The 27,695-nt window shown below is 53.4% G+C and overlaps 2 protein-coding genes across 8 annotated transcripts in view; both read left to right on the forward strand.

The window, feature by feature from the left end:
- Nucleotides 1-55: 55 nt before the first annotated feature.
- On the forward strand, nucleotides 56-6,433 carry LOC138107694 (heme-binding protein 1-like). Of its 6 annotated transcripts, none has more exons than XR_011149662.1 (7): nucleotides 56-250; nucleotides 348-433; nucleotides 3,039-3,180; nucleotides 3,319-3,502; nucleotides 3,651-4,583; nucleotides 4,851-4,897; nucleotides 5,041-6,431. XR_011149662.1 is itself a non-coding variant. In XM_069009238.1 (5 exons), the coding sequence occupies exons 1-5, from the start codon at nucleotides 91-93 to the stop codon at nucleotides 3,823-3,825; spliced, it is 747 nt and encodes a 248-aa protein (XP_068865339.1). In that variant the 5' UTR covers nucleotides 56-90; the 3' UTR covers nucleotides 3,826-4,666. The 6 variants fall into 6 exon arrangements, 2 of the variants coding, with proteins under 2 accessions (XP_068865339.1, XP_068865341.1); XR_011149663.1 differs by having other exon boundaries at nucleotides 4,851-5,166; nucleotides 5,473-6,429; XR_011149661.1 differs by having other exon boundaries at nucleotides 4,851-6,433.
- A 335-nt stretch (nucleotides 6,434-6,768) lies between these two features.
- Nucleotides 6,769-27,695, forward strand: part of PTK7 (protein tyrosine kinase 7 (inactive)) — a 35,624-nt gene continuing 14,697 nt past the window's right edge. For both annotated transcript variants that reach the window (XM_069009236.1, XM_069009237.1), the window contains exon 1: nucleotides 6,769-6,872. In XM_069009236.1, the coding sequence (XP_068865337.1) occupies nucleotides 6,824-6,872 (49 nt within the window). In that variant the 5' untranslated portion in view covers nucleotides 6,769-6,823. The remainder of the gene's footprint in view (nucleotides 6,873-27,695) is intronic.

Raw genomic sequence — 27,695 nt, forward strand, 5'->3', positions numbered from 1 at the left:
GCTCCGCGCGGTCCGCCAGGGCGCCAGGGGGCGCTCTCCGCCGTGCTGGGCCGCCCCGGGGCGGTCCCCGTCCCGTTCCCGGCGGACGCGATGGCGCGGATCACGCTGGAGGACCTGGAGCGGCTGGGCGACGAGCCCGCGACCGCCGCCGGGGACGGCAGCGACAGCGAGGAGGACCAGGAGGAGCAGGGACGGCTGTTCGCCCACTGGGAGGCCGTGGCCAGCACGCACCGAGTGAGCCTGCCCCGAGGTGAGCGCCGGGCCTGCCGGGGCTGACGGCACGGACCCGGACTCCTTCTGCGCTGCGGCCGGGGCGAGCCTCGTCTCTCGTGTGCTTTGCCTTGCAGACATGGCAGGCCCGATCGCCCAGATGGCCCGGCACAGCCAGGCTCGCGAGCCCGTGCCGTACGTCTCCCTCTCGCAGCACGGGAAGGTGAGGCCTGACCCTCTCCGCACTCCCGGCTTCTCGCCCGCTGCCCGCCCGTGGTGAGGCTGCCTCGGGTGCTGCCGCCAGCCCGGCGAGTAGGAAGAGCCTCTCCCTGGCAGGGAAGGTGCCTCGTGTCGGCGTGCGCACACCAGCCTCGCCGGGGTTCCTGCAGCGCCGCAGCCGGCATGGCACCTCTGGATCGGTGCAGTATTCTGCCGCTCCTGCACCTCCTCCTGTGTAGAGTAGTGGCGATGCTCAGCTTCCCGGGCTTTATTTTAAAATTGGACAAGTCGTGCTGCTTACTCTGGTCTTCTGACTTCCAGCTGCCTCCTTTACCGGCCTATTCTCTTGCTGGGGTGGGCACATCTAAGAAAGTGAACTTTCAGTTCAGAGCCTGCTCGCTGCCGTTCTCCAAACACCTTGTTGCATAGCTTGAAGTCCTGCTGGCTTTGCGTTTGTGCTGGTTATGTTGGCTGGTTGAGCTGGAGATTTCAGCTGGCACAAGATAAAGATGTGTCTGTGGGGAACACAGGGCCTGTGACCCTGGCTGTCAGATGTGTTGTTATTTGTCACAACCTCCAACCCAAACATGGTATCTTCTGCCTGAGTATATTCCCTTCGTGCTGGCTAAGTTGCACACTTACTCTCATCTCTTGCACGTAAGGGTGCTTCTGTGCTTTGAGAAATAACTGCTTGCCAGACTGGTTCTTGTGTCTCTGCAGGCCTAGTTGGGCTTTCTACCAAGAAGACATCTGTCAATTGTCCTCTATATGAGAAGTGGTTAGCCAATTTCTTCTGGGCTGAGGTCCAACACTCCCTGTAAGACGTGTCTGAGCATGTGGGTTGTGCAGCTCTGAACTGGGGCTTCACCACACTCCCTCTTTCCTTGTTCTGGGTCCCAGGGACTTAATCTGGCCTTTTCTCCGCCTGTGTCAGTCCCAGGCAGGAATGGAGCCCCAAGACTGTGGAAACTGACGATCTTTTGTTTTTGTTGGCATGCCGTCTGTGCCTGAGGAGGATTCTTGGAGTGTGAGGCTGACTGAGAAGAGCCACTGCCTGACATCAGTGCCGAGGGAACTTTGGAGCTGGGGCTCTCAGGGACACATTTGCCAGGCTCAGGCAGATCACTAGTATTTGGTTGCTTCTCCTGAGCTGTCAGTGCTACAAGCCCTCATCCTCTTGGAGACAAGTGAATTATTGTGCCACCTACAGCACTGTCAGCACTCAGCCCCCAGCTCAGTCAGGGCTCAGTTCCCCAGCTCACATTGCAGGGATCTGTTGCCACTGCGCCTCTGTGAATCACCTTCCATATTTCTCTTGGCCAAGTGTCATCCAGAGTGGTGGTGCTTAGTATGAGGATCAGGCTGGCACAACCAGACTTCCTGGGCTGACTGGTTTATTGCAGGTGGTATGGCAGATGAGAGCTGCAAACAGAGTAGAGGGATTGGCGGTTTCCTTGCTTGGAAAATGCTCTTGCTCTGCTTTGCTTGGTGGGACAATGACAGGCATGGCCCCAGCTAGGGTGTGAATGCCTAGTGTTTTGGGGCACTCTTCTTACTGGCATCCCACTGATGCACACAAGTGGGCCTGGTGCCTTCCTTCTGCCTTTGGTTTGGCTTTCAAGGTAGACACCTGATTTGGGTGGAGACACAGCGAGGCTGCACCCAGTGTTGAGTTTTGTCACAGCTTCCTGTCTCCATTACTGCCAGCACAGCTGTGGAAGAGAGAAGTTTGGGAAGATGCCCTGAGCTCTTTGGAACAAGGTTGTCTCATGAGCAATTTGATCTGAGTGAAGAACAAGCTGAGAGCGGGAAGATAGGTGCTGGTTAAAACTTCCCAGCCCCTGTTTATATGTTACCTGTGGTCACAAACATGCTGAGCTATGAACATACCCAGATGGAATTTCCCCACTTCCCTTGCCCCCTTTCTGTGTCAGGTTTGTCCAAAATACTGGACATTCTGTGTTGGAAGTAGAGATTTTAACCCAGCCCACAAAATTCCACAGCTGGGTTCATGTCTCTTCTTCCTCCTGTCACTACTTGGTTTGGGAGAAGGATCTAAGGAGTTTTAATCCAGTCTTCACAACTCTTCTGGGTGCTAGAGCTCTTCTGCCACATTTTCCCTTCTACTGGGCAGGAATGTTTCTGTTATCCTCTGTGCATGCAGTGTTCCAGGGAAAAGGCACTGCACCTGAGAACAACATCAGCCTTGCTGGAGGCCTTTGGGTGCCTGGAATCAGGAACATCCTTGTGAGTAGGCTGGACAGAGACCTAAGAGGAACTGAAAGTCCTGTGCCCCTTGCTGAGGATGTGCTGCATTCCTTGTGCATGCCAGGAGCCTCCAGACCCCCTTGCACCCTGTCCCTTGTCTGTGCCTCTCTTTTTGCTGACTTTTGCCCAGTGCTCATAAGTATCCTTGTGTGAGGTGTGTGTGATGCCAGCTCCCCTCACCTTCCTTGTCCTGCTCTGCCAACCACTGCCTAGCAGGGGCTCTCCTTTTGGCAGGCTCGTGTCTCCCTGCTTCTTGCCTGTCAGTGTTGGTTTCCCACCCAGCTGCTGCAGGGTTGTCAGTGTGCTTGACTCTGACTTGGCTTGTCTGTGGCCTGTTTCAGTGCGACGAAGCGGCCTACGAGGAGCGGCGGTACCCAGCTGGGAAGTGGGCCTGTGTCACCATGGGGGAGCCCATGTATGAGCAGAGCATCTCCATGAGCTTCATGAAGCTCATGCGCTACATCTGCAAGGAGAACTCTGTAGGTGTGTGCAGGCAGGGGCTGGAGGGGCTGGCAGGCTGCACAGAGGGAGGGCTTTGCCACTGTCCATCTGGAGTGGGGAGGAGGGCTGCTGCTGCTGCTGCTAACACACCTGTCTCACTGCCTGCCTACCTCTTTCCAGGTTGCCATCTGGGCATGACAATCCCAGTGCTCAACGAAATCCATCTGACCAAGGAGGGGACCAAGCTGGAACGTGAGGTCCTAACTGCCTATTATCTCCCAGGAGAGTTCCAGCAAAACCCCCCTGTTCCCATGGACCCCGAAATCCACATCACCGAGAGGGCACCGCTCCGGGTTATAACCAGGTGACCCCAGCACCAGAGATGTTTTGTCAGCTCAGCAGAGATGTACAAACTCCCTGCATGGCTGCTGTGGTTCCTTGGGCAGAGGGATGGGAGCTCTGGCTGTCGGAATGTGCTGGCTCTGTTGGTTATGCTGCTCCCTTTGCTGCAGGGTTTTCTATGGGATGACCACTGAGGAGACAATTCTGCGGGAGATCAGTCACTTCTGGGAGCTCTTGGGCTCCACAGACTCGGTGCTGCGGGAAACTTACATCGTGGCTTCTTATGAAAACCCCAGCATCCCTCAGCGCCGCAATGAGATCTGGTTCATCTGCCGGGCAGAGTGAGTCCCCTCTGTCACCGCAAGCCAGCGCGCGACTGGACCTGGTGCAGATGGCAGTTCTGACCCAAAGGAGACGGAGCACATCCCAACCCGCTATTCACCCACACAATGAGAGACCAAGAGACTGCGGGGTGGGTTTCCAGCCTGCCCTGCAAGGGTCCTGCCAGGGGAAATCCTGCCTGGTCTGCACTTCACCTGCCCCCACAGCTGAGGCTGGAGCTGGCGCCAAGGACAACCTCTAGAGCAAGCTCTTGATGGGAAGCACGTGGTGGGGGCTCATTAAGGCAGTAACCGTGTGGGCTTGTGCAGTGTGCTGGCCTGACCTGCACTGGGCTTGCAGAGCTGTGCCAGGGAGGCTGGTGGGTCTAGTGGTGGACAGCATCACAAGGTGAGGGTGTCTAGAAGGCAAATGACTGTGTACAAGATGTGGGGCTCTGTGTGGCCTCTGGCCTGCTTCCTGTGAGAATGGCTGCCTGTCCTGAACAGAGCCACTGAAATGCTGCCACAGAGACAGTTGGGTTCAAAGGGGAAAAGGGCTTGAATTCAGGTGTGAATCCTGAATGTTTCCTGCTAGGGTGGTTCTCTTTGGACTGTTGGGTGCCTCCCTGTCTGTCACTCACCATTCCTCAGCCAGGACTGGGGCGCTGGCAGCCTTTGTCCATCTGTTCTAGGTGCTGTTTTGCAGATGTGCTGGAGCTGAGAGGGGCAGGTCCAGAGAGCAGCAGCAGCGACACCACTGTGTGTTGTGTTGTGCATTGATCAGTGAGTTTCACATCCATGAATACTGTTATGCTTTCCTGGGGGAAGCTGGCAGTGCCAGCAGTAAATAAACCCAGCTCAAACCACTGCAGCTACAGAACACTAATGGTGGGGGTGGGGTGGGGGGGCCGGGTTGGCTTGGGAAGAGCCTTGCTGTCTCCTTCCTGGAGATGCTCCAGGCTGCAAAGCTGTGGCTAATTAGAAGGGCTCTAATCAGCCCAGGTTACAGCTTCCTGTTCAGCTAAGCACAGCCTCTGTGTTACTGCATAGGTTGCTTCCATTGCTGCTCCAAGAACTGTGGGCACACTCCCCTGCAGGTAAGGTGGTTTTCTGTTGGATGGGATCTGCCTAATTTTTCCTTGGTGCAGAAGTTGGATACTGTGGCTGTACTCCACGTGGACACCTGATCTTTGGGGGTGAGAATTCAAATGTGACTGCATGTCATGCTGGTTGGCTGCAGGAACTGGTGCCCTCCTGCAGGGACATGCTTAACATGTGGAGAGACTTGACGGCTTCTGACCCAGTTCCCAATGAGTTTCCTCATGCTGTATGCCTTGCCACCTGCTGCTGTTGCTCAAAACTCCAGGTCAGACCCTTTGGCCCTACACTGCAGCTGGGGGTAGGAATGGCAGGAAGGCCTGGCCAGCTCTGTGGTCTCACTGCCCAGCAGCACAGGTGGCTGCTTGCCACTCCTTTCTCTAGTCAGATGCTGCTCACTGTCCTCTCCAGGCTGGCTTGCCCTCTGGCTGTGGGGAGCCTGGATGCCCAGCCTGTGGCTGCGGGGAGAGTGGGGCTGAGCATGATACACCTTTCTCTGCAAGGGAGCTTGAGGCAGAGTCTGGGTAAGCACAGCAAGGGCTGACAGAAGTTTCCTGGCTATCTTGTGATACAGTTCTTGTTCCTGGGGCACTAAAGGCAATATGGACCCAGGAGAGGCAGTGACAGCCTGCAGCACTGAGGGCTGATGTGTCAAGTGCTCCTCAGAGAAGTCGTGATACCTGGATCAGCAGTGCTTAGCTCACTTTCTCTCCTCAGGAAAGAAGCAATTCCCTGAAGCTGGGATCAGGTGGCTCAGAATCTGTGGGATAGCATAGTCTGCTAGTGTGTGGGGGGCAGAGACCCTTTCTCTTACTATACATCAGCTGTTTTGCTTACCCTAAGCTTGCAGGTGGAAATAAAACTTCCTGTCTAGAGGGTGTTGAATAGGCTACCACTTCCTCTGAGGCTGCTTGGTCCCCAACCAAAACCAGAACGGCTTTTGGTGGCAGGAGGTGGCTTTCCTGTGAGAGGGGACTGGTCTGTGGTTACTGGCAAAGTTCCACAGGCACGTGCCCTGTGGGAGCAGCTCTGTGGTCTCCCAGGAGGTGGCAATGGTGGGGGCTTCTGGTGCAGCAGCAGGCTGGCACTGCCACGCAGGGAAGCAAGCACACTCCAATCCTGTGCCACAGGTTTTGCTGAGTAAAGGCTCCAGCATCCTCTGTGGTTTCCTCATGCTGTATGCCATGCTCAGGGCCATGTCTGATGGCGAGTCTTCCACACAGTACCAAAACCAGTATTTTGGAGGCTCAACAAACCGGCTGGAAAGCTGGTGTTCAGGGTGACAACTGCCAGAGCCGGTGGTGCAGGGCTGCAGCAGGTTCCACCAGAGGCATCAGGTCGGGCAGAGAGGCTCCAGTCTGGGCCATGCAGATGGCCAGACCAGCTCTTACTGTTGTGTCCTGCTGAGGAGCAGCAAAGGAGCAGACAGCGTGCTGTGCATTGGGACTGTTGTGTCCAACCCTCTGCCCGTAGCAGGGTGCGAAGCTCCTGGCTCCTCGCTGCCCCGGTGCCTTCACAGGGTTTCTCACAGCGGTACAGAGCGGGAGCTTCTGCCATCAGTTTAACAAACAGCCCGGCTACAAGGAGCCCCTGGGCGGGAGGGGAGCTCCGTCGCCTCCTCGCTGCTCGGGGCACCCTGGAGGCGCTGGCAGGAGCAGGGGGGGTACGCAGGGGCTCCCGGCGCGACCCTCCCCGCCCCCCGTGCCGGCGGGGCTCTGCGGGGGATGGCGCCAGCGAGCCGTGAGCATCGAGCGCGGCGGCGGAGGCACGGGGGGCCGAGCCGGGCGCTGCCCGGGGGACCCCACTCCTCCCGACCCCGCCCGGTTTCCGGTGGCCGCCCCTCCTCCGGAACCCCTCCCGGCGGCGGCGGGCGGGGCGGCGGCGGCATGGCTGGGGTCCGGCGGGCGCGCTGACCGGCGCGGAGGATGGCGGCGGTGCGGAGGATGGCGGCGGTGCGGGCACTGCTGGTGCTGGGTGAGTGCGGGCCGGGACAGCCACCTCAGCCTCCCCCGCCCCGGGCATGTGGGTCCCGCCGGCGGAGCTTCGCGCCTCCCCTCCCGTCCGTGGCTGGGCCGCACTGGGGCCGGCGGGCGGGGGTCCACGGCCGGCCCCGGGGGTGAAGGTGGTGCGGCCGTGTCCGGGACCGAGCCTCCGGTGGTCCGCGCCCCCCCGGGTTCCCGTGAGCCCGGCGGCGATGGGGCCCGCTCGTGCCGCCGGACTCGGGCGCGGAGCGGGGGCTGCGTGAGGCCCCATCTGGTGCCCCCCGGGGCGGCCGCGCCCCCGCCCCGCGCAGCCCCGCTGTGCTGCGGGAGCCGCCGGGGCGCCTCGCTCGGCTCTCCTTCCTCGGCGTGCGCCGGCTCGCCCTGCCCGCCCGCCCGCTCCGAAGGGGGAGCGTCGTGCCGAAATCCACAGGGATGCAAATACGCCAGACATTGGCCGTCTGAGAGACGGCGAACAGGCGCCCCCGGAGCAGCGCGCTCCGGGGAGGGCTCCCGGACACCCCTTGAACGGGGCTTGGCTCCGGCCCGCGCCCCTCCGGTCCCGTGGGCAGGGTTGACACCGGGAAGGCTGCGCGGAGCAGCGGGTGGTTTTCCTATGAATTCTGGTCAGATCAGAACCCGGAGAAAAAACAGTGGGCACGCGGTGAGTTCCCACTCGTGGATATTGACCACCGGCCGCTGAGGGGGTTTTGTCCCTTGCTGAGAGCATCTGGATGAGCCCTGTGCCCCGCCCCCCGTGTCACCCTTCCCTGCCCGTTCCGAGCTCTGCGGCCCCTTGATTTTCCTGGCTGCTGCTTTTCAGTGTCCAGCTGCAAGGCCCAAACTCTCCTTCCCTCGCTCTGCTCCGTGGTGTTTCTCCCTACCGACCTCCTAGCACCATTTTCCTTGTCTGAGGAGCCCAAGGTCTTGGCTGTGCATGAGAGCCGCAGGAGCTGTGAGCTGTCTTCCAACCTGGCTTTGAAGGGTCCCACGGCTGCCCTATGCCACATCACCTCGTTTCTTCACTTAGGAACCTTGCAGAGAGGGAGGGTCCTGCATTTTGCCAGTAGCTGTTTGCAGTCCCTTCTGTCTCACCGTGCACCGTTGTCGAGTTTGCTTTGCAGTTTCTGCTGTAAAATCAAGAGCAATCTTAGTTTAGCACCTGGGTAGAATCCTGTCTCTGAGGGAAAGATATCTATAGCGCTGCTGCCCGTCCATATCTGGAGTCGTGGCTCAGCCCTGCTGCCAGGCGGCAAGTATTGTCCAATTTACAGCTGATAAGCACGAAAAGCAGCACTTACTTAGCTGATTAGCACCGTGATTGCTGCTCGCCTTGGCAGCCTTCTGGGGAGGCTGTTTCTGGAGGGGGAGTGCATGCTTAGCTTGGGCTCTGGTTTGAAGGCATAGGGCCCTTTGGACTTGCCACAGCATTCACTAATGTGGCCAGCAGGCCACCACTGGCACCTGGGATGTGCAGACCTGCCTGTGAGGGCTGTCTGTCGCCTTTTCTGCCACTCTATAGTTGCTGGAGTTTCTGTGCTGCTCCAATCACATATATTCCTCCTTATTTCTCCTGCTGAGCAGGACCACATCCTACAGCATTGGGGGGGAACATGCAGCTGTCCTGCTCACAGACACTGTAAAAAATTTCGGGTGCTATCAATGTAGCCAAAATGTGCAGTTTGATGTCTAGGTTTTATGGGCTAGTGGTAAGTTTTGTGGGCTGCAGGGCATTATTTCTCTTTGCCTGTGGATGCTGTTTGGAAAGAGCACTGGAGAAAGACCTGGGAGGTGTGGAGTATCCATGGCTCACAGGTCCTTTGCTATGTATGTGTTCCAGAAGTGCTCGGTGCCTGGTCCCTCTTCCTCCACTCCCATTGTTCAGCGAAGCTGTGATCTTTCTGGCAGTGGCACTGCAGCATGCCAGATGTGTGCTGACTTCTGCTGGAACATGTGGTTGAAATGCTAGCAGAGGAAATATTTGCTGAGTCAACTTTCCTTTAAAGCAAAAAAAAAAAAAAAAAACCAAAAAACCCAAAAGGTCTATTTTGTTCTGGAAATGCCTCCATGTCCTGTGTTGAGCTGTGTGTTTCTGTATGGCAGTGCCTTTCTTGTGCTTGCTAGCAAGCCTGGTCTTAAAGAAGAAAATTTCTGAAAACAGGAATGATCTGATCCCCCTTGGGACTTGGCTGTGTTCACAGTGCTCTGGGCAGGTTGGAACCTCGATGTCGCAGGAGCTTCAAAGGCATGGCAACTCCATAGTTGTGGCCATGGGCACTTCTTGCACAGTGGGGTCCTGAACCGCTGGGAACTGGCACTGATCAGGGCGTTGTCGCGTTTAAAGATCCCTTAAAGATGTGCTCTGAGCTCTTAACTGACCTGGAGTGAGGCCATCTTCTAAAGGCAGATGGGCAGATGTTTAAAGTGCAACAAGCATCTGTATTTAGTTGCATGCTGGGTGATGAATGTTCTTGCTGATAGGAGCACTTCCTCTCAGTCTGCTGAATCTCTGAGTGGATGGCGGCTCACATCTCCTAATTGCTCAGATGGGTTGGTCTCACCTTGTTTGGCCAAAAGCTGGTCCATGCTGCATCCAAGCAGACTGGCATGTGTGTCGTGGGAAGGCAGGATGCACTTTCTCTAAAGGCCATGGAGCCCAAGGGGAATGGAGGGAAGAAGGTAAGAAAGGGGGAGGAAGAGAAGAGCCTGGCCTTGGGGCAATGGACAAGAACACAGGGGCCAGTTTGGCTGTAAGTGATAAGGCACTTCAAAAAGATCTGAAGGCTGTGAGGCCTGGTTACAGGTATTTACTGGATGATTTTTACACTAATGTTTTTCTTGCCTTCATTTCAATTCATCTGCTATTTAAGTTGCAAAGATCAAAGCTGTATTCCAGCAAGCACACGTGGACTAAAGTAAATAGCAGGACTTAGTACACCTCTTCCCAGTGAATAAACACTCTTTCCTCTCTGAACATTTTCAAGCATACCTCTCAGGCCTGGAATGCAAAATATTTCACATTAGCAGTGGGTGTTTCCACTGCTTTCAATATTTGGGTACTTGGAACAAATGCTTATTTAGAAGTGGACAGACTTGGGTACAAACATGCTCTTTGTGAAGGCAGTTGCTGCTGTGGTGTTTGGAAGGAAATTCCCTTGAGATTGAAGGACATGTAATTGTTTGTCCAGACCCCAAGGAACAGTTCTCATTCTCCTAACATGAGCATTGGTCTCATGGGCTGGGACAGGCAGCTCTTTGGAGGCCTGGAGGGCAGCGAGACTAACAAGATGTTTGGCAGATGCACAGGAACATTCTTCTTGATGAGGTTTAAGTTGCACAAGGTGTTAGCTTTGGGTTTGGTGGGGTTTGCAGAGGCTGTGAACCAGCACAGTGGATTTTGCTGTGTAAGGGAAAGAGGCAGCCCCACCTTTGGCATGGCAGTACCTGCTGGAGAAGGCTGAGCATTTCCAAGGTGTGAGAAGGGCAACTGTGGTGTCTTTTACCTTTGTAAGAAATCAACTGTGTCTTTGGGAAGAGAGATGGAGAAATGACAATTTGACAGTTGGGAACATGTTGTTTCCTGGGCTCAGTGTGTGTTTCAGCATGGCAGAGGTGCCAAGGTGGGTGGCCTGATTCCATGCCTTGCTCCTTGCCTGGAGGATATTGGGAGGTGGCATCCAAGAGCTACTTGTAAATGCTTTAAGTCTGTTGGAAGAGCAGATGTTGTATTGCACGAGGGGTTAAAGGGCTGTGCTGTGCCTGTAGCATACCTTGTGTGCTGCCTTGCCTGAAAGAAGCAGTCCTGCTGCTGGACACAGAAGGATTTGTTCTCTGACGCAGACCTGACGAGGAAGCGGGGGGGATGCTGCAGGTTTTCAGGCTTTTCATGTGGCTGCTGCTAGAGCAGCGCCATTCCCTGGGCTTTGTCATGGTTTGGAGGCTCTGCACATGGTTCATGTCTTGCTCCTGATGTCCTTGTGAGCTTTCAGCAGTCCAGAAACGTTGGGCTGTGGTTTTTAGGGAGGTTGTTCAGAGGGAGTTGCAAGTAAGGTGAGGGGCACTTGGGTTTTTTAGAAACTTTTTTGCTCACTTCCTGATGCCAACACTGTTGAACCACAGCATATGGAAGCAAGCAAATGGATTTTTGATTCTGGAGGATGTGGCCTGTTCAGAGTCCTGCACTTCTACCTCCTTCATCCTACCAGACGCTGTCAGGATCTTCTCTGCTGGTTGTGTTGGCTATCAGCTCTCTCCTTTGCCTTGCCTATCACAGTGGCTGCTTTCCCGCGCTGTTGTTGGGTGTTATGGGAAGGAGCAGTGTCAGGTCACCTCTGAAGTCACATAGGACCAGCAAATCCACCTTTGCAATGCAGTGGGAGCTGTTGTTTTTGCCATTTGGTTTAGAGTGGACAGCTGGTGTGCCTAAAAAAGGACCAGACTGAAGGAAGGATCATCTTTGTGGAGAAGACCATCTCCTGTTTCACTCTTCCTGTGTCTTCTGCATATATCATTGTGCAGGCAGTAGGAAGGAAAAGAGGCTTGCAAGGCGTGTCTTTGTATGGGTGTAAGTTGGTTTGGGAACTAGACCAGGGTCTTGCTTTGCAGGAGGCACACAGGTGTCTGTAGTCTCAGGGAGTGAAGCACTGGAAGAACAGTTGTTTGGGGTCTCTTCTGGAAACAGGTGAAGGAGAAGGGCAAAGGCTGGTTGTAGTGAACTCCTGTGGGCTCTCGAGGTTGGAGGCATATTCAGTGTCTTAAGCAGCTGCAGCTCTCCAGGTCCAGGCTGTGAATCCAGGTGCTGCTTGAATAGAGGTTGAATGGGTTTGTCCAGCACTTCCTATTGCCTCTGCCTTCTCTGGCGCATTGCAACACAGTGAGGATGAGCCCATGCCACCCAGTCAAGGCAAGGACTCAATTTCTGGTCATTCCTTTGTTCCAGGGAAATACTTGACAGTAAGCACTGTTCTGTGTTTACCCGTGTCTCCTTTTAATCTGTGCAGCTCTTGCTGAGTAGCTGTGGAAGATCTTCAAGCCAAAACACAAGTGGTCTTTGTTTCAAAGCATCAATTTGTGTTGGCAGCCAGGTCTGCAGTGCATGTGCTTTTCATTGACTGCTGCTTCGGCTTCGTTTCTCATTCCTGCCAGCTCTTTTTTAAACTTCATACAGAAATGTTTTTCCTGAGCTTAAAAGGCTGACCTGTATAGTGCTCCTAGTCTTAACTTAAGCCTTACCTTTTTTGGGGAAGTAGTCTCTGTCTGGTCACAGAATAGACTGCTTACCTCTGCTTTGAGAGATAACTAATACACACTGATCAGCAAAGAGAGAGGCAAGTGGGGGACTTCAGAGTGGTTTGCAAGTTTCTGAAAGCCTGGTCTGTGTGCCTGGGATGAGGTGTTTCAGTGTGCCTGCCCAGCCCTGACTTTTCTCAAGCTTGCTTGTCTTAGCAGTTTGGGAAAGTTGATGGGTGGGTGCTATTTTGATACTCTTTGCAGATTGCTACAGCCTGGGGCTGCTCCTTTTATTTGATCAGCTTTCAAAAATCCATCCTCTATTCTCTGATTTTGACCTCCTGAAATTGTTCTGCAAGGGCTTCTCTTGAAAATGCATTCTAATCCTTAAAAATTTTAAGTGCCATCCAGGCAAGGCCCATGCTGTAATTAAAATATTTCTGCTGGTAGTGAATGAATGAATGCCGAGGTGTTCAGGTGCCCCAGAGAGCAGAATGAAAACCATCCAGGTCCAACTGCAGAATTCAGGATGGAACAGTGAGGCACACTCCTGAGCTCCTGTCCCCCTGCACAGGGGGTGCACACAGGTTGTGTGTCAGGAGAGGGGGCATGGCTGGTTTTACCTGATTCCTCCTGTGAGGTGGTGCTTGCCAGTGGGATACCAATGGCCTGTCTTCTCCCTATCAAATTAGGCTCTGACTCGAATGGAGCGGGCAGGGATTTTGGCATCTGTGAACTGGAGTGTGCACAGGGTCCCTGAGCGTGCATGAATTGAATCCACGGCTGTCAGGTGGTCTGCACCTCTGTGAGGCTGGGATGTCTTGGACTGATGGTCGTATTGTGCAGGATGATGAATGAGGAAAACTGATACAAGCAGATTCCTGTCTGGAGGGTGGTGTGACACATTTGATTTCAGGGCATGAACCTTCCCTCTCTGGAAAACAAGATGTTGCATGCTGGGAGAAAGCAATCATGTAGGGTTGCTGTCTGTGCTGGGACCTGGTACAGAAAGGGGCTGGGGTTTAAGTGAGTGAGGATTACAAGTTTCTTTGTATTTCAGCCCCTGGTTGACCTGTGTTTAGTTCCTAGGTGACTTTTGTCCTCTAAGACAGCAGTATCTGAGAGCGCTGTGCACTCAGACCTCGGTGCTAGTGATGGATGTTTGCAGCTCTAAGATGACAGGCTTTATAACTTTTCCTCTCCCGTGATGCTGTTCTGAAATGAGGTTTGTCCCAGCAGCAGGATTTTACACTTTGATGCAGTTCAGGCCACCCTGAAGAGAAGCCAAGACTGCACCCTCGCTGCTGTCGATTTGGGCAGACCGGCAGGTTGGCTCTGCCCTCCGTCACCCCAGAAGAAAGCCAGACAGGGCTGTCCCCAGAGCCATGGCATGTGGAGGCCACGTCCCATTCTGGCTGCAGAGGGGAGGCTCGTGTGCCTCTGGGCAGCTTTCTGTGAGTGATGCTGGCACAAGATAGTATTGCTTAAGACCAGCCATAAATGCTCTCCTCCTTGCAGTTGCTCATTGGCTTCTTTGGGAGCACAAAGGAAGCCTTTGATTCCAACCATACAGTGGCTGTCCAAATGGTTAAGGGCAGGACAAGCTGCGGCTTGCAAGTGCCTTTATTGCTCTCCACTGCAGCGTGCTTTGGTGTGTGTCCTGGCTCTGCTGGGACAGCCCATCAGTCCTGTGGCACGGAGCTGCTCCATGCTGCTGGCTCTGTTGAAGTCACTGGCAATGCCTGGGTCGCTGGGAAGCTTTCATGGGAGAAAAGATCATGAATTTTGTCTTTCCCAGCAAGGACAAGACCAGAGAGAATAAAGCCAGACAGTCTTGTAGGGTGCCACAAAAAGCAGTGCATCTGGTTTTCCTTAACCATTCATGGGACCATAGATGGGCTTACGCTGCTGAGGTCAAGTCATGCAGTTGCCTTTGCAGTGGGACCAACACCAAAAGTCTCCTTCAGCAGTTGAAAGAATTGTGCAAATTGTCTTGGACCAAAAAAACCCAAAGCTCCTCATGAGTTACCCGATGTTCTTTGTTCCTATCCATCCATACTGCTTGCTGTAAACACCATGAGCCTGGCACACATCTGAGCACCTGGCAGGTGCTATGGGAGTGGCCAGTTCCTGGGCTGAGACTTCTGTAGCAGTGAGATCTTGTTGTGTGATCATTCTTTCCTCCAACTAGGTTGGAGCAGTTCTTTATCCACCATATTCCAAGCAAGAGCTGAGCGACAAAGGCAACACATCTGATTTTTTCATTTCCTCTGTTAACTCCTGATGGCTCTCCCTGCATGTTGTGTGTGTGCTTGCAGCCTTCAGATGTGTAAGTGGAGGAGCTACTTGCTGGGCCCTCACCAGCACTGACCCTCCTGCTCCAGTCCTGCCTGTGTCTTGCTGCCTTTTTCTGGCTCAAATACAGCTGTTTCTTTTCCAGCTGTGCCTCCTATCTCCACCTCTTCCTGATTCCTCCTCTGTAGCTAGACCTGCCACAGCATGCCACACGCCCCCTTCTCAGACTTTGCTGTTGCTTGGTTTCTCTCCAGTGCCTGCCTCTGGGCACTGCTGCTTTCCCAGGTGTGGCTGTGGCTTCCTTCTGCCATCATGAGCTTGCCTTTGTCTCCTTGAGCCAGGCCTCCAGTTCACAGCAGGTGGTGAGAAATCGGAGCAGAGCTGGGGCTGGGCTGCTGAGATGTTCAGGTGGTTCTTGGAAATCATGAGGCTTTCTGGGTAAGGATTCTTCTGCTCAGCTAAAGGATAGTCTCAAAGCCATGTGGCCTGAAGCAGAAAGCATTAATCTGAATGGTTAACATTTTGGCAAGGAAATAACAAAGACTGTCATACTGGGCATCCTTCACCATCATGTTTTGTTTCTGTGGCCTTGCTGGGATTTGGCCCTGCCTCTCACTGGCTGGAGATGCATTCCTGCAGACAAAGGCCTGCTGTGGGTTTGATGAAGCAGTCCATTATACCTGGGTTGCTGAGTGGCCACACTGAGCAGCCAGGCAGCTGCAGGTATCTCAGCACAGCTTTTTGCTCTCCAGGACCTGGATGTTGAGTGTCTGTTGCCACTGTTTGTGTGCTTCCTTGGCATTTGGTTGCTTAGGACGTCCAGGTACTCTCTGCACTGGTGGCTTTGTGGCTGTCCAGTAAGAACAGATACATTTCCGGATATATTGGAAATCAGTTTTTCTGCTGCAATGGGGAAAAGCACTTACTTTTCAAGGAGATCTGGTTAGTATGAATTTCTGTCTCAGTGAGTCGGCTATAACCGAGCTTTTCTTTAATTTGATGCTGGGGCTTAGCATTAGATTTATCTGTAGCAAACATTCCGCCTAGTTATCGATTTGTAAAATATTCCAGAAAGTGCCCTGCTGCATCTTCTTCCCACTCAGTGACTTTTTTTCCATTTTTAGCTGAGGTAATGTAGCAAAGTCTCATAGAGAAGCTACCTCTCAATTAATATTGCATGAGCAGAAGAAATATTAGCTTCTCCATCTGTTCTCCTATTTTTGTGGCTTTTAATATAGATTCATAAATGGCTTTAATGAAGATAAACAAGGAACTGTTCTTTTCTGTGCCCTCTTTGCTTTCAGAGGTGATACTGCAGGCCCAGCCTCCCTGGTGATGTTTCTTCCAGGAGGTAGGTCCTGGACAACAGCGCTTCCCTGCACAGTCGTAAATGATGATTGTGAAATGGGGCTGATCTTCAGCTTTCTAGCAATGAAAAGAGGAGGATCTAGGAGAAATCTGCAGACCTGTAGGACATAGCTAGAGACAGATATGGGGATGGTGCTTTGTAACCAAAAAGAAGCCAGTGCCACACAGATGGAAAATGGACGTGCACAGCAGGCAGTGTTCATGAACGAGTGTTCCTGAAACACTCAGGAGGGTTGGCACAGAAATCCCATGAACCCAGCAGGGCAACCAGTCCATTCTCCTCAAGCTTCAGAGGCAGCCAGAGGTCAAAACCCAGGAGTCCAGAGCCCGTATAAATAGAAGAGGCACTGATGCAGCTGATGGAGTGAGGCCTATTTCCTCAATGCCTTTTTGCAGCAATTTTTAGTTTGCACCCCTGTGGTGGCTGCTAGGAGAAGTGAGTGTCTCTCCTGGGAGCTTGTTTCCTTCCTGTGGGAGGGGAGCAAGCAGGTTAAACCTTCAGTAAACCAAGTGGTGAAGCAGGATGCTCCAGAGACTCACATCGAGTGAGACCCACAATGCAGCTGTGCTCTGTGGGGAGCCCAGCAGTAGGATTGCCCCTGATCTAGTGTTGTGTTGTGGCATTTCCCAGTCTCCATGACTTCTCCTTGTTCCTGGGAAGGCAGAGTGGCTGGGTGCATGCTTGTGGGTGGGCTATACAGAGGCAGCAGCAGGAAGGAGTGCACAACTGAATGCCTGCAGCAGTTGCCAGAGCACGGATGTCGTTTTCAAGACCATGGCACTGGATGAACCATTTCTCCCATGAGCTGTAAGCTGTCTGGAGAGCTTGGCCAGCTGGATCTTCATGGCAAATCCATCTGAGTCTCTACAGGCATATAACTAAGGGAAACTTAGCTGTAAATATACTGACATGACCTGGAGAGAGATTTAAAATATTTATCCTAGAGCAGAGCTTGGGATATAAATAAGCTCCCTGTCTGTTTCCCTGCACGCAAGGCTCAGAAATGCAGCTGTCCCTTTGTCCCCAGCTCTGAGTCCTCTTTGGGACCAGCAAGTTGCTTATGGGTGGGCTTGAAGTCCATAGAGATGGTGTAAACATACAGCTGTCAGCAAAATGGAGGGGGTATTTGCAGTAGTGTAGATGTGAATTTTTGACTGCAGCTTCTGTCCCCTCATTACCCCTACAGCTGCTGGCCCTGCTCTGTTGCTCTCGGGGTGTTTGTGGAGTTTACGGGTGAGCCATATCTTGGGTAAGGTTGTAACCCTCACACTTGGCCCCCTGAGCAAGCACGATTTGCAAGATGTCCAGACTAAGCATATCCAAAAGGAAGCACAGGTTTGGGTGGTTCTGGGGAGGTTTTCTTCCTTCCAGTGGGTTTGGTGGCAGCATGCAGAGAAACAGCTCACTCAAGCACTTTCAGTGGCAGATAGGCTTCATTTTCCAACAAACGCTCCTGGGAGGGCAAGAAGGGCTTGCTGGCAGGAGTGCCCCATGCCCAGTGCAGCCTTGGTGACCTCGCTGCACGGAGAGGAGCTGGCTCTGAGCAGCAGCTTTGTCTTCGATGGTGCGTTGCTGAAGCAGCAGGCTTTGCTTGCAGGCCTCGTGTGCACGCTCCTCTTTGCACCGCTTCCCTTGCCCTGGCCTCTTCCCACCCCCACCCCCTTTTGTCTTTACAGCCTGAGTTTCCATTCTCTGGAGCGGCTGGCTGGGGCTCCTATTTGCTGAAGGGAAGTGCCAGACAGTTTTATGGAGCTTCTTCTGTTTTTTCCCGTCATCTGGAACGGTGTTTCGGCTGGAACAGGAAAAATGCGGAGCCCTGGCCAGCAGCTTCATCCACACACACAGTGCTGTTATGGGGGAATCCCTCTTGGCTGGGCTCGGGATGGCAGGAACAACATCAGCCTTTGGCCCTCAGCCTGAGCACAAGGATGTGAAGATGGGTTGGCAAGTACTGGTGTGATACCTGGTCATGCTGGCCCCAGCTGCCATGGGATGATCTCTGAGCCACACTGACCCTGTGGGTGCAGCAATGCAGCCTCACTGCCGCTGGGCCTTGCTCCAGCCCCGGGGCAAGGAGCACTGAGCTCTGTCACAGCTCTTCCCGGCTGGCAGGACCTGCCTGCCTGCTCAACACTGCCTGGGCTGTCCTCTGCCACCAGAGGAGTTTTGCTTAGTAAAGACCTTTGCATTCTCACATGGCCCATGCTTAAACTGTGGGGGAAGCATCATCCCTCAAGGCCACTGCATGGGAAGCATGTATCTCAGCCTGGTTCCACTTGGCATCTGTCTACCATGTTTCCTTTAGTGGGAGAAAAGCGCAGTACCTCTGCTGTGCTGGCCAGAGAGCTTTGCCTTCAGATCACTGTGTCTCCTGCCAGCAGCAAACATCAGGTGTTTATGAGGAAAGCAGGGAATTGCTCAAGGGCTCAGAGCAAGCCTGGGAGAGTTGGCTGGCAAGACCGGTGCGTGCAGCAAGTCTGTCAGTGGTGCTGAGTCGCCCTTGAACCATTTGTGCTTCTCACTGGAGCTTGGCAGTGCAGCTGGCAATGTCTGCTCAGGAGCCTTTGGCTGATGCCTTGTTAAAGATGGTTTCATTGAGCCAGCAGGATTCCCATCTCCTGCGCTGGGCTTGAGGCCTCCTGTCTCGCTTGTTCCTCTGCTACAAAGATGTTGTCCTGGGAGTCCCATGGCCACCGCTGCCTGTGGTGTCCAGCAGACAGGTATGGGCCCACTTACTCAGCCAAAGCAAGCTTCCTTCTCCACAGGCCAGGGGCCAAGTGGTGCTGCCAGTACGCAGCTGTGTCCTGAGCATTTGGGCAGGAGAAGCGGTGATCTGGCTGCTAACTCTGCCCTCTTCCTCTCTCAGCTCTGTGACTGCAGCACTGCACTCATGGCTTGGGCTGGTTCTCCGGGCTGGCTGCTCAGAAAGGGAATCTGGGCTTCTCTTAGGGGCCTGGGACCACACAGTGACCCAAAAGAACAGCATCCTTTCCCTGGTGCAGTGTCCTCCAGAGATGCCCACATGCCCTCTTGCAGCGGGTGCCAGGAGCACGGGCACAGCAGAGCATGGCTTGGAGCACTGTCAACGTGCTCCCAAGGCAGACAGGCAACTCCTGCAGCTCCAAGGCCAGTTGTTCTGGTTCAGCAGCCCCAGCAGTTTCAGGGAACCAAGGAGCTTGGCTACCTTGGGGAGTTCCCTCTCTTGCTCCAGCTTTTTCCTTGTTTGAACGAGGTGCTGAGATGTTGGGAGAAACTGTGGGGCAAAACTCAGCTCGCAGTTCAGCCCAGACAAATTCTCCATAAAGACCACTAGCAAATCCTACAGCCTGGGGGACAAACTGAGCAACGCGGTGTCTGCCCCACCAGATCAGGTCATCCTGCAGTGGGGTGTTGGTTAACAGCAGCCCTGCTTGGCTTGGGAATGAGCAGGAACCTCCCAAAATACTCCCATTGCTCTGTGGCTGCAGAGTAGCACCCCTGTTTGCTGTTCTCGTTCAGTGCCAGAGTAGCAGCTAGTTCTTACCTCACTTCCCACCCACCTGCCCCTGCCTGCAGAGGGTATCATCACATCCTGCTGCTTTGGTTTGGCTGCTGCCTGGCTTTGGGCACACAGGAGAGCAGGGTTTCTGCTCACTGCTGGTGTAAAGGTGAAGGCAGGGAACTTCTTTGGCAGAGTTAGGAAACTGAGCTTGGGATGGTCTTGGGAGGAGCAAGCCTTTGGGATGGGTGGCTGGGGAGGGGACTGGGATTTGCAGGGTCTGGGCTGGGCGAGTAGGATGGGCAGCATGAGGAACAGAGGTAGGGAAGCCTCCAGCTAGTTTGAACTGGGCGAGTGAGTGCGGTCAGTGCCGGGATAGCCTGGCTATCCTGACACATGCTGGCAGCTGTCAAGAGTCTGCAGCTGGTTTCCTGGGCTCCCTGTCCTTGTGCTGAGCCTTTTTGTCAGTTCTAATGGCCTTTTCTCCTGCAGCAGATGTGTGAGCAGTACCTGCCTGCCTCGGGATGGAGCTGTGTGCAGCAGAGGCTGCCCTGCTGTGTGTGGCAGTGAGCTCTTCCCAGGGCCCAGCTGTACCCCAGCACAGCACTGCCAGTGCTGCCTTAGCCTCTGCTCAAGCAATTGATTCACAGTGTTCAAACCCCTGTGGCTTTCTTATGGTTTCTTGTGATAATTGCTCAGAAACTGGGCTTGGCCATTCCCAAGTATGGGATCCTGGGCCTGGAAGGGCAGGGATACCCCACAGCTTGCAGCCTCTGAACAGTAATGGGAATTGTGCGAAGTGGTTGCCGCTTTTTCCCCTTTTCCTTTTTTACTTTGTTCTTTCCCATTCTTAAGCTTGGTTTGAAGGGCGGAATTGGCTTCTCAGTATTTCCTTGGTTGTGCTCCACACAAAGCAGTGGAGAGAGGTGCTGTGGGGCACCTGGAGCGAGCTCAGTGGTGGTGTGCAGGTATCATGTCTCTTGCAAATCTGGAGTGAACTGCCACAAAAGGCAGAGGTCCAGTGGTCACCTGAGCAAACCCACACTCTCACTGGTGGATCCAGGCATGTGATACAGCCACAGGGGCAAAGAGATGATGTTTTCCCAAGTTCCCAATCATCTTGATCCACCCCAGTATGACCTGGAGCTCCTAGGTGCTGGTCCAGTTCCTCCTGGCTCATGAAGCCAAAGCCACTCTAGAAGAGCATTTCTTGGAAATGCTGCTTTGTGCCCATGACTGCTTTCCTGGGTGCAGAGTGAGTTTTTGTTTTTGCTTTAACTGGAACGGGAAAAGATGTAGTTTCAAAAACCTTATATGATGAGTGCCCAAAGACTTTCCAGATGTTGGGCTGCTCGCGGTGTTCAGAGCTCCTTGCCTGAATCAAACCATTTCCATCTGGCCTGGTGGTTTATTGCAACTCTGCCCATCTGAGAGGCTTTCTCGACTGGAACCTCTTGCATGGAGGAACATGCTGGCTGGAAATAATTTGGGGATGCAAATATTTCTGGGTGTTTGGCTTGGCTGCTGTTCCAGCGGTATCTGCTAAGCAGTGGAAGAGGCTGTGTGTGGAGCAGGCATGCTCCCAGCAGCTGCTTTATGTGGCTGTAGGGGCCGGCCCAGGAGGCAGGGGGTAGCTCATGTTACTGAGCATTCATGATTTTCCTTGCTTGCTTCTATGGCTTCAGCTGGCGAAAGGAGGGGAGGAAAAGCTGACCCATGTGTTGCTCCCGGTTCTGGCATGCCAAAAATCTGCTTTTATATGAGCATGTTCATAATGAACTGTGCCAGGAAACACATGGCTTGCTCGAGACATGAATGGGAGGTCTGTATGGGGCCCTGTGCTCACTGAGAGCCTCACAGGGACAAAGAGCAGATGCCGGTGTGCACTGCTTGCTCTGTGGCAGTCTGCATCCTGTGGGCTGCAGTGGATGGGGAGCAGAAGATGGGATCAAGGTACAAAGTGCTTGGCTGGTCTAGCAGTGGCAGAGAGGACAGGACGGGAGGCCAGGTGAGTGGTTTTACTGCCTGCTGCTCTTTGTGGCTCTCCTGGTCTGGAGGGGGCTGGCTTGCTGTTTTAGAGATGTGGCTGTTTGCAGTGAAGGCTGGGTTGGAAGGAACCCAGGAACTGCAGGCAAGCAAAGTGCTGCTAATAGCTTAGGATGACAATTGTGGATGGGGATGAGAGAGAACAGGAGAGATATATGAAGCCTGTTGGGTCCCAGGTATCATGTGGACAGAGGGGCTGTGCAAGCTGTGCCTGGCTGCAGCAGGAAGAAAAGGCTGTTGGGGAGAGTTGCAGTCCTGAGCATTAGCAGCACTTCAGTGTCCTAAGTGTTGCTCCCTTGTAGGAAGTGCTGCCAAGCCTGCGTGGGCTGAGCTGCCAGTGAGCAGTGCACACCCAGCACATGAGGAGTTAAACCTGCCTGCAGGCAGTGGAGCCTTGTTCTGACAGAGGGCTTAGGGAGTCCTCTGGACCAGCAAGCTCAGGATGCTCTAGCTCAGTGATTCCATTGCCCAGCCTTTGGAAGCAAGCCAGGGCTTGAATGCAGAGTTTGCTACTCTTTGATCCAAGAGTGGCTCAAAGCAAAGCCTAAGCACTGGAGTCATTCCCGAGGACTTGGCAACTGAAGGAATTGCTGCCTGCAGACAATGATGTTTAGGTTGGTCCTAAAGACAAGACCTGTTCGATAACGCTTTCTGGGAGCGTGTTACTGAAACATGTGAGAGGCCAGGACCCCAAGCCCTAACACCATCCTTGCTGTGCCTTTTGTGGCCTTGGGATGGAGCACAGGTCATGGTCTTTTCTGAAAATGTCCCTATGGTTGCCTTTGACAGCACACTTCTGCTGTGGCCCAATGTCTTTCTCAGAGAACACGGTGATAAATCAGTCCTGTGTTTGGGACATGGGACCTGAGTGTGAGCTTCTGTCTCTTCTGCTCTTTTCCTGCAGGGGCAGTCTTTCTTGTGGCCCTTAGCTCTGCCCCTGGGCTTGCAGGGAGCCAAGTCATCCTCCAAGCTGTGGTTCTGGTTTGTTGGTTTTGCTTGGGGTTAGCAGCAGCTAAAGATGCTGCTGAGGGATGCAGTGGCAGCTTCAAAGCAATGCTCTGCCTGTGTCTGCCTTGCCTTGTTACAGATTTACGGAGCTGGGAGCGAGTGTGGCACTGCGCTACGAGCGAGTGCGTTAGCTCACCCAAATCCTCCTTTTCCTTAGTGGTTTCTCATCAAAGAGCAATAGCCTGTATTGCTGCTGGACAAATTGCAGAGGCTTTGTTTCTTCGGTGGTCTGAGCAGTGGCAGGGGCAGAAGCATGAAGGTTGCAGCGTGGATATGGTGGGGTGGTGATGTGTTGGGAATGGATTCCAAGGGAGCTAAAAGCTGTCGCTGCCACCTTGCTTTGCTGAGGTTTGTTAACTAACTGACACATCAGAGTTGGTAGCTGAGTTAAAAAGTGGTGAAAAGGTTTCTTAAACCTGGTCTTTCAGTCTGAGTCTGAAGTGCTGCAGGCTGGGGATAGATTAAGGCTACTCCTGCTGTTCACCTCAGGTTAGTGGTGGGGCCTAGGGTATCTCTGGCCAGGTCACCCTTCTCTCTCCCAGCTGTATCCCTGAACTCCATTCTGCAGGAAAGTGCATTGCGTGATTGCTGCAAGGTGCCCAGGGCCTTCCCTTAGGGAACTGCTGTGCTCCTCGGGTGCTGCAAAGGGCCCTGCAGGTTTGGGGAGCCAGGGGGAGCAGGCTTCCCACCTGTGTCCTGCAGCAGTGCCTTCCCAGGGAACATGGCATCTTTGCTAACTATTAATGAAGATGGACAGGGAAAAAATGTTTAGCAGTGTGTTACCAAGCTCTCTGTCTCATTAGGTGCTGAGCTGGTGGTGCAAATACATTCAGCTCCCACCTCAGGTCTGAGACTTGCACGCCTGTTGTACAGCCCCAGGAAGAGCTGGCTCCACAGTGGAGCTGGGAGCTCCTTGCTCTGACATGGGAGAATGTGATGTCCACTCTGCTTTCAGGGGCCAGACAGATGCTGGCCAGCCATGTCCTCTGCCAGAACAGCTGGCTGGGCCAGTTTTTGCAGCTGGCTGCTCCCATTGCATCCTGGTACTTCTGGGTCTTAGTTTTGTTTGTTTCCTTTAAGCCAGGTGTCCCTGTCCATAGCTGGGGCAGGGCTGAGGCCTCCTGCTGGCAGGGGAAAAGAGGAAGAGGATGGTTCCCTTTTGGGGAGGAAGAATGGATGCTATTTGGGTGCTCTGGGCTTTGCTATCCTGGGCACTGGAGATGAATTGCAGATCCTCTAAACTGCTGTTCCAGGTGCAGAGCATTAAAGGAATTGGCTTGCACATCTGGCTGAGCTGACCCAGGGTGAATTTTGCTGAAGTGCTCCTGGAAGCAAGTCTGCAGAATAACGCTCCTGGGACCTGGCTGGAGAGTGGGGCTGGGCTAGAAGCTGCAGAAGCACTGCAATGCTGGGCTTGCTTTCCAAACCAGGAAACCTTATACTTGCACAAAGCCCTCTCCCAAATCCCATTCCCATGCTTTTAGTTCCTTGTTTGGTTGCAAGCAGCTTTGGGATTACTCATATCCTGTGGTGTCTTAGAGGTTGGTAAACTCTTGGGTACGAAGTGAAATAGATCCTTTCCTTTTCCCTTTCTGTCTTTTGACCAGAGCTCTTTTAGTTTGGAGGAGCTGGTGCCCAGGAGCTGTGCACTGGGCATGCCTGGATGTGGGCAGTTTGGGGTTGATGGGAGCATGGATCTCCCACAGGGCTGGGGATGTGGAGCGTTGCATTGTGCTTCCAGCTGCCTTGCCTGTTGCTCCCCCAGCGGGGCTGTAGGTGAGAGAGGTGACTGTGGACTCAGCAGGAATCTGAGGCTGTGCAGCAGCTGAAGGCTTTGTGGTTGAGGCTGCATTCCCAAGCGATGTCGTTAGGCAAGGAGACCATGATTTTTGGATTGTTTCAAGATGTAGGCAGCCTGGCCTGTCAGGCAGGGCAGGAGATGTGCTGCCTGGTCTCCCCAGCTTGCCTAGTTGCTCTGCAGTATCCAGACGGCCTTGGGCTACTGGAGTGTCCCCAGATGAGCCTGTGGGACTGGCACTGAGGCATTAAAACAATGAATGGAAAACCCAGCTTGGGTCGAGGCCTGGCTTGTAATGTTGCCCCACGTCCTTGCAGCCTGGAAGATGACCATGGAGGTTTGGGCTTGGTGCCATGGCAGGGATCCACCAGGCAGCATCCCTGGTGCTCTTAGGCCTCTTGTATGGTCCAGAAGGTGGGGTGCCTTCACTGCCAGGTGTGTCCAGGCTGTGCCAGGAGCACAGACCCCCTTGATGGCTGCAGCCCTAAATATAGCCTTAGAGAGGGCTGGTCTCCCAAGGGTGAGTCCTGACACCCCATACACTTTCTGGCTTTCACCAAAAGCCCAGCACCCCATGAAGGCCTGCAGTCCATGAGGTTGGAGCCTGTTGCCCAGATATGTCCATGGCACAGAATGGGGGGACAGTGTCCAGCCTCAGAGGGTGAGCATTGAGACACAGGGCTGGGCAGTTTGCTGTCAACTCCTTCCCCCAGAGCCCTACAATGTCTCTCTGTTTAGGGTATACCAAACCTGGTGCTTCTCAGGTGGGAAAAAGATGTGAGATCCCCCAAAATTCCAGCCCCAGTTTCCCTATGCTAGCCCCCAGCTCTGCCATGGCTCCCCCAGATCCTTATTACTCTTTTGGTTCATTTTCTTACAGCTCTGGCTGATGAAAGGAGCAACACTGATGTATTTCACTCTTCTAGCTCTGGAGAGCGGTCCCAAAGACATTCCCAGCCCGTGCTGAGTCTGCTGCCACATCACTGTATTAATGCTGTGGCAGCCTTCGAGGGGCTGGGTCTCCTTTACCTTTGCTTCCTGGCGATCCCATAGGATTGAAAACTTAGTCTGCAGAGCTCCAGACAGCAGTGGCTGACTTCATAGGGTTGCTCACAAGTCTGTCCTGCATATGGCTTTGTCAATTTTGTCACCCTGAAATGTTCTGCATGTGCTCAGGCTGGAGTCCAGCAGTGGCTGAATCCTGGGGATATCCCAAGACAAAAAAGGGAATTGAGATACACTTGTTAGAAACTAGGACTGGTAATGCAGATGGTGTTACTGGTTTTCCTGGATAGCTGCTATTTGCCTCCTTAAATATATGAAATGAGTTTTGAGCAGGGGGTATCGCTGCCTGAAGGATGCTGTGTTCCTGCACTCAGATCTTTGCCGTGGGAATGATCTCAGAGCCAGGATGGGATCTGAGCCTGCTCTTTTCTCCTTCCTTGTGCACCCTACTAGTGCATGTCCCCTCCCTGCAGATGATTTGCTTTGTGGCATGTGGGAATGATACCCTGAGGACCTGTAGGTACCAGTTCAACTTCCCTACACAATTCACTTAACCTTTATCTATTAGCTTGACAGGGGGATTTTGCATTTCAATTAAGCATCCTTTGGGTAGCATAGCACTGGGTGTTTTCAAGTGGGCTGCATTTCTAACACGTTTATCCAATCTGGCTGGAGCTTTCCTGAAAAGCTTTCTGTAGCCACAGTTGAGACGGTTTCAGGCCAGAAACATGTGTGGAGGGTTTCTTTTTCTCCCAGCCAGGGGTGGCCTGTGTCACATGTATCTGCAGAGGCCGGGTGTTGGCCAGCACACACATTTGGGACTGCTCCATGGCTTTGCAGGACCGTGGCTGGCCCAGCTGTGTTGCTGGGGGAGAGCTCTGCACTGACTCAGTCTTGCTAAGGCTGATGTGGTGTTGCTGGATGGTTTTTGGGGTGACTCTCACTAAGGGAAAAGAGTAATTTTGCTTCGTTCAGCAGCTCCCAACAGTGTGTCCCAGCCCAGATGAGCTCATGAAACCACAGCAGAAGCATGCTGTGGGAAGGTGTCCAGTCTGAGCTGGGGTTGCCTTTGCTCTCTCCTCTGGGGCAGCCTCCAGTGGCTGAGCCACACATGGCCATGGCTCTGCCACACAGGAGAGCTGGGAGGTCCTCCAGCTGCTGAGTGGAACAAACAGAGTCATTTTCCTTCTTTATTCAGCACAGGTGGAGATTGTTGGCTTTATACAGGTTTTACCCAAACTCTGGCATAATGGCGTCCCACACAGTAGCCCTCTCCTTAGACAGCTTCCTTGAGCCTTTGTCCCAAAAGCCCAGGAGGTGGAGGGGGGATGCATGGACCCTGCTGACTGCAGCCCTTTCCTGGGCCTGGGTTGTACAGCTGTAAGCAGCAAGTGCAGCAGTTCCCACCTCCGAATGCTGGGCTCTGCTGCTCTGGGTTGAAGTACTGTGAAAAGCTGTGTCCAGCTCTGGGCTTCTGATGTCTTCCATCCCAAAACTATCTGGTCCACATCTAGCTGCTACTGGTCTTTCCTTGCAGCCCAAACCTGGTACATGGTTGGGACAATGGTTTCCAGCATGTGTAGCCAATTCACCAGTGGCACCTTGGATGCTACTGTCAGAACAAAACACAAGTTTATGGCTCTTGCTGCACTTTAACGTTTATTTATCCCAGTTTGCCTTGACACCTGTTCTCATGAGGTGTTCTGATTTGAAATGGTTGTGTCCATTTCCCCAGCATGGAAAACAACAACATAAATAGTTCCTCCTGTTTCACCAGGGAGCTGGTGAAATCCCTGGATTTCCTGACACTTGGTAAAATCCCTGCTTCCCATGTGGGACTTGTGCCAAGCCTTCATCATGTCCTCTGTCCACAGAGCCATGTCCTCCTGCCTGAACATGGAGGATGCTGAAGTAGCAGGATGCATGTGATGAGGCAGCTAGAGCTGTCAGATGGTCAGTGCTGAGTAAAGTGCAGTTGTGCTGTGAGTGACGGGGTGACAGCAGCTCTGCTGCTCTTTGGTGCTGTATTGGTAATGCCGATGATTTAACGCTAGAAGCACATGTAATTGAAAATATAATATCTTAATACCCTAATGGTCTACACCTTCGGAGAGAGTTGCCTCATCACAAACTCCAGCACGAACATGACCAGTAGGCTGAAGCTCCCAAGAGCAGAACAAATCCATCTACTTCATGAGCTTTCTTTATGTACCCTGCCACCTTGTACGTGCTTTGTACCATACAGGTATGGTTTGATGGACATATGCCTGGTGTCCTGAGGCATGTCTGGAGAAAATAACAGAGACTTGGCTCCTGTAGGTTCAAACCTGAGTGGATTTGACTGTTCTGTTCCCCTTTCCTCCTGCCTGTCTGACCCAGCAGCTTGTTCTGGCATGAGCTCAGCTCCTGATGCTCTGGAGCTTTTAGGCTGTTGAGCACATGGCTGTATTTGAGTGAGGCTGGGTGGTTGCTGCCTTGCTGAGTGCTCTCAGTGAGACAGATCTGATGTGACTCATATTCCTGCCCGTTGTATCACCTTGAGGCATGTGTTCATCTCGTGTTCATGAGACAGCTGTCACAGACTGATGGA

This window comes from Aphelocoma coerulescens, chromosome 3, assembly GCF_041296385.1.
Source record: "Aphelocoma coerulescens isolate FSJ_1873_10779 chromosome 3, UR_Acoe_1.0, whole genome shotgun sequence".
NCBI classification, from domain to species: domain Eukaryota; kingdom Metazoa; phylum Chordata; class Aves; order Passeriformes; family Corvidae; genus Aphelocoma; species Aphelocoma coerulescens.